At 43.7% G+C, this 17,159-nt stretch overlaps 1 protein-coding gene across 2 annotated transcripts in view; it reads right to left on the bottom strand.

The window, feature by feature from the left end:
* Positions 1-3,604: 3,604 nt before the first annotated feature.
* Positions 3,605-17,159, bottom strand: part of plpp4 (phospholipid phosphatase 4) — a 38,856-nt gene continuing 25,301 nt past the window's right edge. The window contains exons 6-8 of one of the 2 annotated variants that reach the window (XM_049009744.1): positions 10,219-10,389; positions 7,357-7,604; positions 5,265-5,276 (exon numbers count right to left, since the gene is read on the bottom strand). In XM_049009744.1, the coding sequence (XP_048865701.1) occupies positions 7,405-7,604; positions 10,219-10,389 (371 nt within the window). In that variant the 3' untranslated portion in view covers positions 5,265-5,276; positions 7,357-7,404. Of the gene's footprint in view, positions 7,605-10,218; positions 10,390-17,159 lie in introns of both variants that reach the window. The other variant, XM_049009743.1, reaches the window with a different exon arrangement.

Genomic DNA, 17,159 nt, shown 5'->3' with positions numbered 1-17,159 from the left:
ATAGGATGGTAACCCATCCTGGGTTGTTCCCTGCCTTGCCCTCAGCTACCCCGTCACCCAGAATCGGACAAAGCAGTGTAGAAGAAGAATGAATGAATGTGTGATTCTACAGTACACTAGGCGTGAAGTTCCTTTGGGCACTGACTTCAGCACAAAGCATTCATGTCAATTTAACGAAAACTTAACTTCCCTCATCAGACCATGAAATGCTTGTATAGTTATAAAACCAATACTTTACAGTCTTTTTGATGCACTCAGAAAAAGCTTCAGGAAGGCTTTTCATGAAGACCATTTTCAATCAAGGTCGAATGGTGACGTTCCAAACTCCAGACCACAAAATGTTGGATTGTTCAAGCAGCAAAAGTCATTCAAAAGTAAAAGTCAAGGTACCAGAAAACTCCAAAACAATCTATCTCTCTGCATGTAGATCCCAGATGAACTCATGCTGTAGTCATTTGCTCAACAATAGAACATTTCCAACATATATAGAATCTTACCCCCTGATATCTGAAGACTTCAGTGACCCTCTTTCAATCTGCAGTCCTTAGCCAGCTCAGAACCTCCCATCCTGAAATGGATTCTGAATCTGCACAACCTTCTCTCATTCTTTGTAAAATGAATCGGCTTTGAGACATAATTTTACACAGTTTTGTTTCCTTTAATTTAAACCTTTTTATCTTTTATTTGTCTATTGAGAGGATGGCTATACATACATTTTTACATATACTTTAAATACCTATGAATTCTATAAAAATTAATCTATCTTTCTAGTGAACACAGTAAGCTGACTTTTTATTTTCCGTTTTTATGCAAGCTGTCGATGCCAAGCTGACGGTGTGAAAGTTTTCTTCTGGAACACCCAGCGGCATCATTATCTAGACCCATCTCTGCTTTTAATTTTTATCTATTTTTATTTCTATTTTGGTACCAGAAACACCATAACCGAGTGTTATAAAAAGTGTCTTCCCCCCTTTTGTAAGAAGTGCTGTTCTCTCTGCTGCACTGCAGAGTCTTCGCTGTCGGAGGAGAATGCGTACACCCCCCCACCCCCCTTCGGGACTTACAGGCTGGAATGTTGGGAACAGCGGGGTATCTCCCCTCGGCAAGCTGGAAACAGACCCAGGAGCTGCTGGGATGCAGCTCAGAGATTCTGCAGTGATGCGATATTCAACATTGAGCCATTTGAATTATATGTTAATTTCACTATGGCTACCAGTGTGCACAGCTTTCTTTTTTTAACACTTTTCAACAACATCTACCTATAAAACAGGTCATATTGCCTCTATCTTCCATTACTGGCTATAAATAACAGCTGAGTGTGCCTCTTCGTTATCTTATAACACGCCAGATAAGAGAATTCCGGTTCTGTCGGGAAATGGCAGCGTCTGCTCGCACTTCTTGTGTTCCTTTTCGTTTGTTTTGTTCTCTCCTGGTCTCTCTACCTCCGTGCGGAATGTATAACAAGGGCCACGTGTCAGCTTTTATTTTTCGTTTTGTTAGACCGCTGTACCTCCTCTTCGCTCACCAGCTATTTGTGTCCCCTCCTCTGCTCCTGCATCTCTAGCCCCGCCACATCCTTACAGTTTTCTCACTTCTCACTCCTGCAGGTCTACTGGCCACAAATGGGAACTTACAGGCACCCGCATCGGACCTGATGGCGCCCCACACTGAAGGCCGATTGAGAGACTTGTCCCGGCCGATTCCTTGCTTTCACTCATAGGAATAGAGACAATTTGTTCCAGCAGTAAGGGCATTAGGTCACAAGCCATGGCTGTCACTGTCTGTAAGTAATAAAGGTTCTTATTAAGAATCTCAACAGAGTGCACAGTATTATTCAAATGTCTAAGTACATACTTAAGACAATTTGCTTTTCAGATAATGACCCTGTACACACCTTAAAGTTGTGTAAGTACAGTATTACCGTATGAAAAAGGTATGAGACAGAGTGTCGTGACAGATGACCTGGCTCCAACAATCCCCCTGTCTAATTCCTACCGAGCTGGTTTGGAATGATTCGGATTGAAGATTAAGAGCAAGGTAGTCAACTCATGCCCAGAACTTGTGGAAACTCCATTAGGACTGTTGGAGAAGCATCCAGGTGGCCACATCTGAAAGCTGGTTGAAAGAATGCCAAGAGTCTGCGATGCTGTCATGGAAGCTAAAGGGGGCTATTTTGAAGAGTCTAGAATATGAGATCATTTTGAGATGTTGAACACTTCTCTTGGTCATTGCAATATTTGATATGTATTACCTCTTTGTCTTGAGGCCTATAAGGTGAATAGTGTGAATGTTAAAATAGCATTAAAAGCAGATCTGTCCAGACCTTTGACTGGTACTCTATGTGCGTGTGTGGGTAATATACACACTCAGGCTGAGCAATGCAGTGACCGAACTGTAACCTCACGCCTCCAGGATGTGTATTCTCATCCTGCCTCCCCAACAAGTGTCGACATTGTGACTGCTTCCCCGAAGACAGCGCCCAAAAACGTGGCGTTTCACAGCAATGCCTAACCCTTCAAAGCAGCAGCACACATCACTTGCATCACACCGGACCCCGATGTCCACACGCAAAATAAATACACTCCTTATTTTAATCATTCTAACCCATACAGTGATTTCGATTTCAGATGCTGTTTGGAGATCAGATTTGATGTACGGTAGAAAAGCAGAAAGGGGGGACTTTCAGCACCAGACATCTGCGAATATGCAGTGTCTCCACATTGCTTTTTTCTGCCTGCTAAATCTTAGAGTCTGTAGGCAGTAGTCACACCTGTCGCCCTGCTGATGGACCTAATGAAGAGTAATGCGGTTGGCCTGAAGTAGCCTTCATCACACTACGGTCTCCTGGCTATCCCCTGGTGCAGGGTCTCTGCCCCCCTGCAGACCCCAAAGCACCGACCCACCCACCATGACAACGCTGCGCTTACATAACGTCAAAACCAAGAAGCCTGCACACCCCACCTATATGACTGTGGTTCACATATTGCTGGGTATACCGAACAAGGTGCTCTTGAGCGCCACCCGCAGGGTAAACAATATTAGCGGGCTGTGTATATACAAGTCGGAAGTGACTGAGCTTCCCAGCCTCGTGTGTCAGCTGTTGGGTGGATGTTCTTTTTGGTCACCATGCGTGTTTTCAGATTAGTTTGAACTGAGTTTAATCGCTTGCACTACGTGTTTTATTTTGCACTGCATGCATTTTTCTCTGCATTTTACACACCTTGCTGCTATATTTCCCTCTGGACACAATAAAATCCATCTTATCATACTGTGTGCGTGTGTGGATTAGGTCCATATTACTGTACATTGCGGGGACCTGATGTGCCCACCAATAAAACCTGTTTTTTTTTTTTTTGATGTTGTGGGGACCATTTTTCAGGTCCCCACAAAGATCTGTGAATGCGATCAAAAAAGTAAAAATGCCAAAAGTCTTGTATTTTGTTTGGTTACATATGGTTAAGGTTAGAGCTGGGTGGGGGTTAAGGGTGAAAGGAAGATCCCCATTTTGATAGGTACACCATGTGTGTGTGCATGTTTGTGTGTGTGTGTGTGTGTGTGTGTGTGTGTGTGTGTGCATATAAAATCAAAAAGAAAACACATGTCAGGCATATCATCATATTTATTTCAAAGGCACTACACCATGGTGCAGCTTTATTAATGAATAACACCACTACAAATACCCTCACTGTGAACAGGGAGAAACACATGTATCGGTCTAATCCGTTGAGTCCCACCTCAAGCCAGGAACAGACAGACTCCTGCTGCAGTGCTCCGCTGGCTCTGCACAGATCAACAGCCGCCGCAAACGGAGACTCACACTCACTGCAGAAGTGTCCTGGTGCTCAGTGCCTGCACACCATATGCTGTATATTTCTATTCAGCCTCTGCCGGAGAGATGTGTCATCTCTGGTAGTCCTAATGACGGGAGTTAGGAGGGCAGAGATGGGGGACAATGGGCCGACCCAGCAGGCTCTAGGGTTCTCGTCAGCGGAGTCACGCTGGCTGACCGGTTAACCGAGAACTTCAGAATGATGACGTCTAATGGAGAGCTCATTAGCATAAATAAAAAATATATATATAATTACCAAACAGCTCCTGGAACGCAGCTAAAAAGCTTTTCATTTAACAACATAATTGTCTTTTCTTAAGTACTCAAATTACTTTGTCTATGTTTGCTACATATAAGACATTTTCAGTATTTTAAATGTGTCTTTACCACAAATGATCGATTTTGCACACCCCTCAATCAGCCCACAGTACAGTTCAGTAAATGCATTCTTTACCACCTCATGTTCCAGGTCATGCACTATACAGACACTGTTGCATTTTATCGCTATATGTACATAAATAAGCATCACTGCACAAATCCAGGTTCTCTGAAGGCCAAACATGCTTTTTCAATGCATTTTCAATAGTCTCTTTTCACATATGTAACTGGCATGCCATGGTAGATAACACTAAAATGGTAAAGGAAGTATTCAACATTGTTTTTGACTTAATTTTTTTTGTCTGTTTCTTTTCAAAAATATAGGCTTGAAATAGACTCCCGTCGATGAGCGAAATGTGAGGCGTGAGGACAGAATCCCAAAGTCTTGAGATGCTTAATATTGTCACCGTAATGATCTGCCCCACGTGACGGTGTGTCCTGAAAGGGCGTCAAAACTCCCCATACATACATCTGGTGCCATAAAGGAAAGGAGACGATGGGGCTTGATGCTGTTCGCTGCGGTCATGACTGCTCACTGAGTGAGTAGGGACAACAGCGACACTAAAGCGCTACAGGAACACTGAGTGTGTTTCGCTCCTACGCTCGGATCTCGAAGGGAGGGCTGGATTTCTTAGATAGCTCAGTCCCAGGTTAATAGCACCTACAGAATGTCATGTTGCTAACTGTGCCATGGAAAGGTCTTCCTTTTCATCTCATTCCTTTGTTTTGATTCCACAGTCAGTTTTTCACGGCACATTCCACTCCAATGTACACGTAGCTTTACACAATCTCTCAGGAATGCCTTCAGGTATGGGAAAACGGGCCAATTCATGGTCACCCCATTTGGAGAGTCAAAGGCTGGACGACCCAAGCGTTGATGTTCATCTTTACATGACGAAAAGTCATTTCCCTTCCCCATACTAAGCAAACAATGAAGAGATTATGGGGCAATGTCATGGGAGACCATGAATCATGCGATGCGTAGGCAAGTAACCAAACTCCCACCCACATGCGTGCACTCCTTTTCACAGATTTTGACGATGTTATCCTGGGTGATGCCTTAGGTTTCCTGCAAGTAAACAGAAGGATTTGCTGAGGACTCCCCTCCCAGGGAAGTGAAGGCACTGTATTGCCTGGCACTGGGAGGGGGTGGTCAACGAACGACCAGGTCAACGATAACCACAATCACGCTTTAGCGTCGTTGCTAAGCTAAGCCAAGTCCTGTGATCTTCTGGGCACAATGATATTTTTTTAAGTTACTAATACATTCTGGTGGTAGATAATTTAAAAATCACAAGATCAGGGCCATTTTAGAGTGACTTGGGGTATATATGAACTCATTAAGTAATCATCTTTGGTTTTTACATGTAATAAATTTTACCAGAAGCATATTGTTCATGACTACTTGAACATACGATGCATTTATATTTAAAAATGACATTTAATAACGATATGCTATTGGGTCTTGTAATCAGAACTGATTAGTATTTTTGATGAGGGGGGCAGGATTGTGTCTCAGGAGGAAAAAGGGAGACCCAGGCTGGTTTCAACTAACCAGTTGAGTATAAAGTTGAGTACTCAACTGGTTGGCTGAAACAAAATCTTGGTCTGGATTTTCACTTTCTGGACCTGAACTATCCACGTCTGGAACCAGGATGCTGTAAACTCACGTGGGAACTTTAGAAGCTTTTTCGTCCCCAAATATAAAGCACATTTTCCACCCAGCCTCATATCGTGTGTTTCTCTTTGCCATCACGATGTCTTCATTAATGTCTATGTTTGGGTCTAATTCTCTTCCTGCAATTCATGCTAAGAATTAATGTCATTATAAAAGGCTCAGCTCAAATTGTTTTCCCAACTCACATGGCAATTCTTTGTCAGTCACAGCTCATCGATCTCTAATCTAAATTTAGACTTAACATCAGTGCGTACTGAGGCAAATTGCTTGTTGCTAATGACATAGAAACATAAAGGAAGGGGTCTCTTTCATATTGCTGGGCAGAATTACTCAGAAGAGACTGATTAGATTTGTATTTCTGTCCGTGTTGCTATGGACAACCTCTGCCTTTTCAAAGAAAACAGAGAAGAATGATTTTACTTTCATCTAAGCTTTCAATGTCTATCAGAGATTAGTTACAGAATCCATCCGTAGTACTTTGTATCAAACGTCAAAAATCAGTTTTCCTGAGCCACAGAAATTCTGTACTATATCCCAATATACCTCTAGATTAATAGTAGCATGAATGATGCATGCATGATCTGCATCTTAGTAACTAGTAATTAATTTGCTAATGATTGGGTGGGGGGGGTGGATCTGCACCTAGAGACCAGTAGACAGCATACATATTCAGCACTGGCCCTGTAAAATCAAGGTGGTCCTTGGCTCCCACCCTAGTCCTGTTTTACAATTTGGCCTTTCGAAGTCACGCTAAAAGTGTTAGCTTAAGAAACATTACAGGGCTCTCAAGTCTCACGCATTGACCGTGAGACACACGCATTTCAATTAATTCACGCGCTCACACTGAGACGTAAGGGATGACAACCACCAAGGTGTCCCGTTATACAGAATCAGTGAACGATGCGCAAGAACGCAGAGTTGAGTTTTTCACCGAGTTCATGACTGTCTCAAGTTACACAGAGTTAGTAGCTACCAGCCAATCAGAAAATAGCATTTCTTGTTTCTGGGTGAATCCCCAAATAAGCAACATGTAATCCTGCTGCAAGCACATTATTACATGGATGCACGCACAGATGGAGTGCAGGAGGGGTAGACGTGGCAGAGCAGGATCCGATGAATGCGGTAGGCAGGGCTCCCAAGTCTCACGCACTGACCGTGAGACACACGTTTCGCCCCTAATGTAATCTCACTCCAAAGTTTCGATGGAACTTGAGAGCCTTGCATTAGCTAATGCTAACGAATAGGCCAGTCGCTCTCTGGGGAGGCTGCAGTTGTAGCCCTTTCTTTCTTCTTGCTCCCCACCCTGATCCCATTCTCTCTGGCACGTCTTCTCCACAGTGTGTGCACAGGGTCAGTCAAGTACAACAAGATCGTCGAACAAGAGACAATAACATAAGGAGGGTTAGGACAGAAGGAGGGGGTGGTACAGGAGTCGAGTTCACTGGAATGTTTAAGTGCTTGTAGTCCTTACGGCAGGGAGTTCGTGCTGACGGGGGCCTGGGCTGGCGGTCGCTATTAGTCATACGGGCCCCTCCGTGAGGCCCTCCAAGGGCAGGCTGGTGGCGTTGTCGGTGGGTGAGGCCTCCTCCTGTTGGATGCCAGACTGGGCGGCCAGGCTGGCATAAGGCAGGTGGCAGTCTATGTGCAGGAAAGGGGGGTAGTGCTGCCGGTAGCAGATGTAGGCGAAAGCGAGGCCGATGACTCCGCCCACAAAGGCGTCTGCCAATTACAGGAAAAAGTGAATTAATGGGCGTCATTCACTTATTCAAGGAGGTCTTTTGTGTCCCTAAAAGCACTGCAAAATATTAGCTATTTATAACAGCTAGAGGTAAACAACAAGCGTTGAGAACCAGGCTCAATGTTACTATTAAAGGGCAATCTCAGGCAATTACAATTAAGCATTATGTTTAATAAATCAGCTTTGCTCCTACAGCTTAATACTTAATATGTCTATAAATGCCTGAATGAAAATTGTTAAACCACATAATAATAATAGATGGTATCCAAGTGCACCAGAAGAAAGCTTTTACGTACCTGTCAACCATGCGCATTCACTAAACGCAGGGCTTATCTTTGGTATTAAAACCCTGTCAAGTCATCATCCTAATTTAAATTAAAAGATTTCAAGATTTAAAGCTTCAGTTATGGTCAAATGATCATCCATCAGTGGATTGAAAAGACCACCCAAGATACTGCACTGCATTGTGGTCCGATGAAGGTCTGGTGCTTTGTAATGGCACAGAGATCAGGGACTGAGGGAGTCAACGCAGCCCACAAAGTGGGGATAAAACATCGCTGATTTAACGAGACAGCTTGTTTGCACCTTGTCATTTTAGGGCTGCTGGTGCTGAATAGTGTTGGCACCAATAATGTGACTTCATATGATTTCACTGATAGGGATAAGCAGATATTAGCAGATAAAATACTGTCTTGCATCACTGGACCAAAATGAAGCAATTTGGATAATGGCAATGTCCCCCTGGCAGGCCAATAAGCCCATCCGCACGGTCAGGGCCGTAGTTAAAGTCGGGGAGCTGAGAAATGCATCGGGCATCCCGACTGGGCTACTTTGCAACACGTTGGGTGTAAGGACCGTGAACGGTATCTACAGAGCTACTCAAATAACTTATATGCCAGAAGTATTTAAAATAACATGCGTTTAAGGTACAGTGATCCCCCGCTATATCGCGGATTTTTCCCCGACGCATCACAGTTCTTTCTTGTGGTCCGATTGTTGTGAGCAAACTTTTTGTGAACCCATACTGAGCTTAAAATGTTTTTATTTTTACATATTCCATTATGTATACAGAGAGAGAGAGAGAGAGAGAGAGAGAGAGAGAGAGAGATGTCTATAGATATATATATACATATACATTACATATTAGTATTATTATTATCATGTTACTCATATCCTTAACATCCACATATCATATTTGTTTACAAAGTGTGTTTTAATAAGTGTATGTGTGTTTAAAATGTGTCGGAGGGGTATTTTAAGGCTAAAACAATGTTTATTTATATAGTCTTTCTATATCGTGGATTTTCACGTACCGCTGATGGGTCTGGAATGTAACTTCCGCGACTGGCGGGGGTTCACTGTATTTCCAATTTTGACTTCACAGATATACTAAAATCTACCCTGGCTTACATGGCCCTTGCCATTCCAGGGGAAGTGACTTCCTTTTTCTTCCAACCCGAGGTAGAGGAGGTCTTGTCACTCCCAAGATCAGGGCAGTGGTGGCATAGTGAGAATATTTCATTACACAATGATCATGGTTCACCAGGCAGGTTAATGTGTGAGCTCCCGGCCGGTGTTTACTGACAGACTGAAAAGTCCTCTTCAGGCTTAACTGCTGCAGTCAGTCTCAGCTGTTTGATGACTTATTTTTAGCATTGCGGGTTAGAAGGGAGCATCTTACTGTGAGAATTACTGCTTTAATATTTCTTTTTCAATGTGTTGCTCGCTAGCTTAAAGTGGGCACCACGGCTTATCAATAATGCTTGTGAGGTCCGTCATTTAGTCAGTGCTGAACACTATCCATAAAGCCTTGCCCATGTTTTAAGATACATTGTATGGTCACTGAGATCTCCAGTCACAGACAGACCCTATTGAAAGGTGGTCATGTAGCGATCTGGTGAGAAAGACCACGAACCTTCTCTGTGTCATGTTTCTGGGCTAAACTACAGATAAATAGACATTCTTCCCAACCATGGCTGCTTCTCAGTAACAGAGACGTGGGTTGAGTGTGTCAGCATTCGTGACAGCTTGGTTTAATATAAAAATCACACCCAATCGGTCACAGAGCCCCAGCGCCAATTAGCCGTGAGCGCCCAGCGGCAGATGCTTCCGGAAAGACTGGACGTGCCGGCGATGTCACATCTCGCTGGTTTTGATTTTACGCGATTCTGCAACGTGCTGCCTTTCATCTGCAAGCCTCGTAGAGCTTTACAGGTGGGCGGGGGAGGAACGGAGGTGAGGTGGGGGGGGTCGTAATTCACTCCACCTGCTGCTAAAGTGTGGCACTTCCCATTAAGCCCATGAGACAGAGCCAATTAAACTGCAGCCAGTCATCGATCCTCTGCGGCAACTGCGCTGTCTGTCTGGCTGTCTGTCCAGGCTAAACAGGAAGGTGGGTGTGACAGAGGCAAGCAAAGTATGTAGGGTGTTTCATTCTCATTTCTGTCCCCTGGGTAACTTATCACCTGAGTAGCACAGTAAAAATAAAAATAGCTCAGAATAGCCAAGAAAAGGGCCTGACAGGAGAGACACCCTCTAAGTATAAACGGGGCGGGTGGAGGTGCACTGAACATGCTGCATGAGAAGGGCACTGACCTTGCCAGTGGTGCTTATAGTCGCAGGTGCGGGACAGCGCGATCATCATGGCGCTGTAGAGGGGAAGCACGATGGCACAGAGACGCCAGCTGCGGCCGCGCCCACTGTCCGTGAAGCACTGCAACTTCCCGGCCAGGTAGAAGGACGTGAAGCCCAGGCCAGAGAATGCGACTGAGGGACGGAAGGGCGGGGATCGTTAAGAGAGGCGAGCAAACTATCTTTTGCTGAGTAGCTCAGGCCACACGGACTGAAGTCATTCCCAGGACATACAGACATCCACAATTCCCAGAAAACATAAACAGTCATAATTCCAAGACACAAAGACATCTAGTTTTCCCAGAAAACATAACCATCCATCAATCCCAGGACACACAAACAGGCATCATTCCCAGGACACACAGACAGCCGTCAGTCCCAGGACACACAGACCGGCGTCATTCCCAGGACACACAGACCGGCGTCATTCCCTGGACACACAGACAACCGTCATTCCCAGGACACACAGACCGGCGTCATTCCCAGGACACACAGAGGGTCTCTCCTGTGGGGATGGGATTTCGGCAGGAAGTTACCCACTGGGGGTAACTTTACATCCCCCACACCCACATGCTGACTATCAACATGCCTGTCTCACAGGACACCATCTTCAGGGCACTCTCTCTCTTTCTCTCTGTCTCTCTCTCTCTCTCTCTCTTGTTCTCTCCACAGACAATAACCTGCCAATCCTGAACTGCTTTCTACTTCTCGTCCTTCTGCTTTATTATCCTCAACTTGTTGCCTTGGCAACTTTGCAGAGACACAATAAAACCCTGTAAGACAGAAGAGCAATTGGCCCAAACCTCATTAACAATGTATTTTAATGATGCTAAACTGCTGATGCACATGCTATTTCCAGCCTGGGTGGTTGTGAGTGAAAACTGATTTAAATATATGATGGGCTTCATTTCCCATCATCTTTTCTGGTGATTTTGTTTAAATAGATGGAAGACAAATGAAAAGCATAAGATAATACCAGACAAAGGCTAAATATGCACTAAATATTTCACTATGTAATAGTTATATATATTTAATGTATTTTCGATGTATAAGTCCTGAATGCCATTCATAATACAAGAGGGTGTGAATAGTGTTAAACGGATGTCTGAATCTCACAGATCAGCACCATCTGGCCAGTTCGACTGTATTCCACATAATCCATACGTGAACAGACAAACTTCGCACCTGAGTCTGTCATGTACCATCCCAGTCTCCTCCAATCAGACTAACACTGGATTTAATAACACCTTGTATGACATTGGTCTCACATTACAATTCATAGATTCAGATAATGAATGATCAGGATGCTACTGCCTGTGTTTAGCGCTGTTGCCGCACTGCATTGTGGGTCTGATTTCCAGCCCAAACCGTGCGTGTATGTGGAGTTTGCATGTTCACCCTTTTGTGTTCAAGCATGTTTAGGTACTCAGTGCTTATAAATAGTCTCCAGTATGTAACTGGGCGACTGTGTCCCCTGTGCTGCAGAGCTCAATGAAAGCCTACATTAGATGAGCAGTAATGGAAAACGGATGGACGGATGGATTTTATTACCATCAGGACAGTACTTAGAGCATGAACAGCGAAACATTAAACATGACGTGTCCGCAGATGTCCGTGTCATTACACTCACTCCACCTCAATGGATCAGCAGTCTGATGTTGTTTGGCAGGTTAGATTGCGTATATGAAGAAGAATGATGCAGAACAAATGGCAACGTTTAATGTCTTTTTCTTCTGGATGGGGGAGGGCACTCATAGGAGAAGGGGGGGGGGGGGAAACCATGGGAATTAAAAGCTCAGTGATAGAACTAGCTTTGGCAGGGGGATCCAAGGTCATTAGGTTGTCAGTGCCGACATGGTGACGACACGATCAAGCGAGGACCTGTCACCCTGCGGGAAAGGCTGCCGAGGCGATGCTGAAGGCCAAAGCGATGGCGCGAGCAGATAATGCAGAGGGAGGTGTGGAGAGAAGCTGGGGAAAGAGCAGCGACAGGCACAGAGAGAGACCCCAAAGCTGCGCTCATATTAAACAGCACACCGCTGTAGTATTCACCACACAGCAGTCACCACCCGTCTTTACCGGCTGCGCATGTACCGGAGTGACTGTTTGATCGAGCGCTTTAAGAAACGGCTGGAGCTGGACTTTATAACACCCATTATTCAAAGGGACGGGTTTTTCGGTGAAAAATGGGGACAAAGGCTGCTCCTTTCTCTGCCCTTCATCTGCACATTCTGCGGCATGCGGTGGATGTGATATTGTGGCAAAGTAGCACATCTTAGACCTGGAGGAGAACGGAGAACTTGGAGGACAGAAGGGCACAGTCAGAATTCGCCCTGGGCATGTAGGTAGTTTGTTTCCTCTATTGATGTACTTACTGTGATGGATAAACTGGTGTCTAGTATACCCTACTATAGCTTACTCTACTAAATACATGAGTATGCCAGATGTACTGAATAAACTGGTGTATGTTGTACTATACTATAATATACTCTACCAGACACACAAGTATACTAGATGTACTGGATAAACCAGTATGAGGTGGATTCTACCATAGTATTCTCTACTAGACTCACAAGTATATTAGACGTACTAGATAACTTGGTGTCTAGTATACTCACTGTATTAGACTATACTAAATACATGAGCATACAAAATGTACTTGATAAATTGGTATAAAATATTTTAAACTATAATACACTCCACAAAATACATGAGTAAACTGCGTATACTAGATGGCATTTGCACTTCCCCTGTTTATTTAACGATTATTTTAATTGAAACACAAAAAAACAACCAATCTCTTGAAACCCTGAAAGTAACTCGATTAAAGGCGGCTTTTCTTAATGTTTTGAATGCCCGTGTAATTGGCTGCAGTGAGCCTGGAGCCCATCCCAGAAAGCACAAGTACACGAGGCTGCGGAACTATGACTGGGATGCCAAGTCCGTCACAGGGCACATGCACAGTCACCCATCCCCCCCCCCCCCACAGGCCAGAAGTGGGAAGCTACACTGCTATCCACTGATTCACTGTGCCGCCCTCATCAGCGAGGCATTACACTAAAATCAGACGGCTCTTTCAGAAGCGACTTTGAGAGAGAAACCCACTGTGTCCATCAGGTGGAGTCCATCATGGTCTGATTTAAGGCCGGCGCCTTCAGATTTCAGAGTCGTCCCCGTATCCCTGCCAGAATACGACATGCGAAATGGGAACTGGGGCTCACGAATGAGGAGCTTCATAATTATAGCAATTCATACATATTTATACCACAATAAAGCTTTTCTATCCAGAATAAACAGGGAGGGAAAAAATAATGAGTTTCTGAGCCGTAAAAGAGAAGTTTGATTGCTTGTCTTATCTAGATGAGCACAGGATTATTATATAAAGTTTTCAAACTGGAAAGGGCTTTATATCCGACTCAAACTAACTTTTCACCTCTCAAGGTTAGCTTTTAGATTAGCGCAAAGGCGGAAGCTTAGGTGCTGAGTGTAAAGACAAGAAGAGACCAGACACAAAAGAATAAAAAGACTGAATTAAAGCTGAGAAACATCAGTGCCCTGATCTCCAGAGGCCTTTAGTAACGCCTACAAGAACGGCATAAATGTCATTTTCAGAGAATAAATACATAAGTGGCGAATTTAGAACTATAAGTTTAGAATACTATAACAGCATTCCGATTTATTTTTAAAAGTATTACAGTTTAGGTATTATTTACTCGTAGAAGATGGAGTCAGCAGGCAAATACATGAAGATAAAATAAGGAATTTAATTAACCAGATTCTATTACAAGACACTGTTGTGTGCAGACTCAGCCAAGCAAATTCTGGAATACAAACCAGATGTGTAAACACCCGGCAGGGGAGACTGGTGGAAGCCCTACGTATTCAAAAATAGTAGACGCGACGAAATTTCCATCACATCCCTCAACGTCTTTGCAATGGATGTTTCATTCTCCATCCAGAGAGCACATTTTTAATTATCTTCTCAGGATGCCACCACCGCAACTGTAAACAAATCTGCAGAAGGCTTAAGATAATAACAGACATGCCAAAACACCACTGCGCAGATCGTGAAGCTGGGCTCCTGCGCCGCCACGTTCCCCACGTGTCTGCAGTGGCTGTGATAAGCTAGCAGAACCTGCTAGCCTGAAATTAATAAAGTAATTGCATGTTCCTCACCCCTTTGAGATTTTTATTCCCCAAAATCAAAATTCGACAAAATTTTCTTGCAATTTGTTTGCGTTGTTCAGTACGATTATCGCTGATAAATCAAGAAGCTGCAGGACAATAAGGCATTCTGAATAAATTTACCAATGGAAGGAGGCAGAGAGCCCGCCCAGGGATAACCCTCATGATAGTGGCTAGCATAGGTGGTTAGAGGATGGATCAGTGGATGGATGGAAAAGTGGGAGATCATTTCTCTATCAAGATTCATATTTACCTCCGTTAGGTTAAGTAATAAAACATTGACAGCTTCCCATTTCCCATAAGTTGTTCTGCATCCTTGCCACATACCCTCCCTTTTTTCATATTAATGCCTCAATCTTCTAAAAGCCCAAGGACATTTTCTATTCTTCAGGTAACTTTTGGGACTGTTTAATAGCACAAGCCGAGCCCAGAGGCATGAAAACATTCTAGCTTCCAGTTAACCAAGCGACGGTCTCAAGCCCGTGTTTACACCGACGGCGTCAGATACGTCTTCTTCAACCCCGGATTTTTGTACCTGCTTTGATACCTGTCGGCATCGTTGCTGTTTTAAGTGGTTCCTTTGCTATCAGCAGTAGTTCTCAATCCTGTTCCTGGTGTCCCCACCGCCAGAATGTTTTTATTCCAACCTACACTGCTTTAAACTTTCCACATTCATTATTTGCCTATTATGGGCCATACAAGCCTGATTAACGTAGGGCTGTAATGGAAACAGATGGGGGAGGCACCAGGAACAGGATTGGGAACAACTGACTTAGTGTCTCCTCACACTGTCTTATGTTTGTAAATTGCCCACTGTGTGTGTTCTATGTGATGGACAAGTACCCCTCCCAGGTTATCCCCTGCCGTGTACCCTTTGCCCCTTGGGATAGGCTCCAGACTTCTCAGTGACCCAGGACTCATTAAGTGGTTGGAAGACAGAAGAATCCCAATATTTCCAGTAATGATATTATGATCCTCTGAAGATGACTGATGGTCTCAGCTGATGCAGACTGTCCATCTCAATAATTAATAGCTGTCTGTGTAACTTCTTCCGCTGTGATCCTGAGCCCAATGACTTATCAGCCTTTGTCTTTTTACACGTCTGCCTTGGACATGTGAAGACCGGAAAGATACGCCGTGCCACTTGCAGGCCGTCGGCCAGACCGCCGTCATGGCGAATGACAGATGCCTGATTTTGTAGACGATGCCAAGAAAGAGTCAAGCTGTTGCCGTGGTACCCATGAGAAAAGTTCTCCAATGAAGGTTGAATAGTGGCAGGGTGCAGAATGAATTTAAGGGGAAAACAATATTCATGATGCCCAGAGGTGCCCTTTTAAAGTGAAAAAAAATAGCGTAATGTAATTGCAGTTTCACGGATTGACTTTGCGTCTTTTAGGATGCAGCGATGCTCTTCCTTGGACAATGTGAAGCATTATGAGAGAAGGAACCTTCAAAGTAAAGGAGAGAAAACATCAATTTTAGCTTGATTCAAGGGACGGAAGGTATTGAGTTGTTCATCCTGTGAATGAAAAAAAAGTGCTGTGCTGAGGATTGGAACGGCACTCAGAAGTGAAGCAGGGCTGAAAGTTTTATTCATGTGTATTAATTTATCTCTAATTGCCGTTAGTTGCAGAAATTAATGAAATGGCAGGCTGAATGTTTCCAAGTCACCTGTGATTTTTGTCTAATAAAGCACGTCTGAAAGATCCCAAAGAAATCTCCTCTAAAGTTGTTGGTTTGGGTCCAATTGATCTTGCACTGTCAGCCAGAAATGTCTTGCTACCTTTGAAACTTGCTGAATTGCAGGTGAGAGTCCTTGACAGGTGAAGTCAGTCTCACAGTAGCGAATAACTGTGCAAGTCGAATTCATTTTGTGAATCAACTAAGACTACATTTTAACTATCATAAACTATTTAACCTGCACTGGAGATAAAAATATATATATACCACTGGTGAGACTCATCACCTAAAAGTGCCAGTTAGGGATAAAGGAAGTCCTACAACGTGTCTTTACAGTTTTACATATGTTGTTCTGAACCCTTTGAAGAAATATTCATGTAAAAAATCGACTACATACACCAAAGGTGTCTTTGAGCTGGAATATTTCACAGCTGGTTAAATACGATTCCTGTTGCATGTGAATCTGATTAAAAGGATGAGGGAAACTCCTGCGGTGGATTTATGTGCAATCATGTCACGCTCACGGTGCACGGTGAAAATGAAGGCCATCGGCATTTTCCCGCCAGCAAACTGGAACCGGGCGTCACGGATAACGAGACGAATCGATATCATGCCAAAGCCTTTCATGGAAAGCTGGGAGAGAAAATTTCAAGTACACTAGATATACGAGGGCTTGCTCAAATATTTGTCCTCTGCGTGTTAAATATGCCCTTACTCCAAATTCTTTTGAAGAATACATCTAATTAGTGTAAAGACTTCATATTTAATGGGGCCTATTTACACTGTTTTGCCTGGCTTTGTTAATTTGTGTTTATTGAAATAATTGCATACGTCTTTGGTGCTCCAGTGCGTGTTACATTATAGTCCATACACCGTTATCATGATATACTGTTATTCCTTACTTCCTCAGATTTCACATAATCATCTTATTTGCATTCTAATCTGCATACCCAATATGAAGCAGGCTGCTTTTCATGACTGCATGCATTATATGTTTCAGATTTTCATTGCCAGTGCTCATATACAGACCTGTAATATGA

The sequence above is a fragment of the Brienomyrus brachyistius genome, chromosome 3 (assembly GCF_023856365.1).
Source record: "Brienomyrus brachyistius isolate T26 chromosome 3, BBRACH_0.4, whole genome shotgun sequence".
In the NCBI taxonomy this organism is placed as follows: domain Eukaryota; kingdom Metazoa; phylum Chordata; class Actinopteri; order Osteoglossiformes; family Mormyridae; genus Brienomyrus; species Brienomyrus brachyistius.
This window is presented reverse-complemented; position numbering and strand designations above follow the sequence as displayed.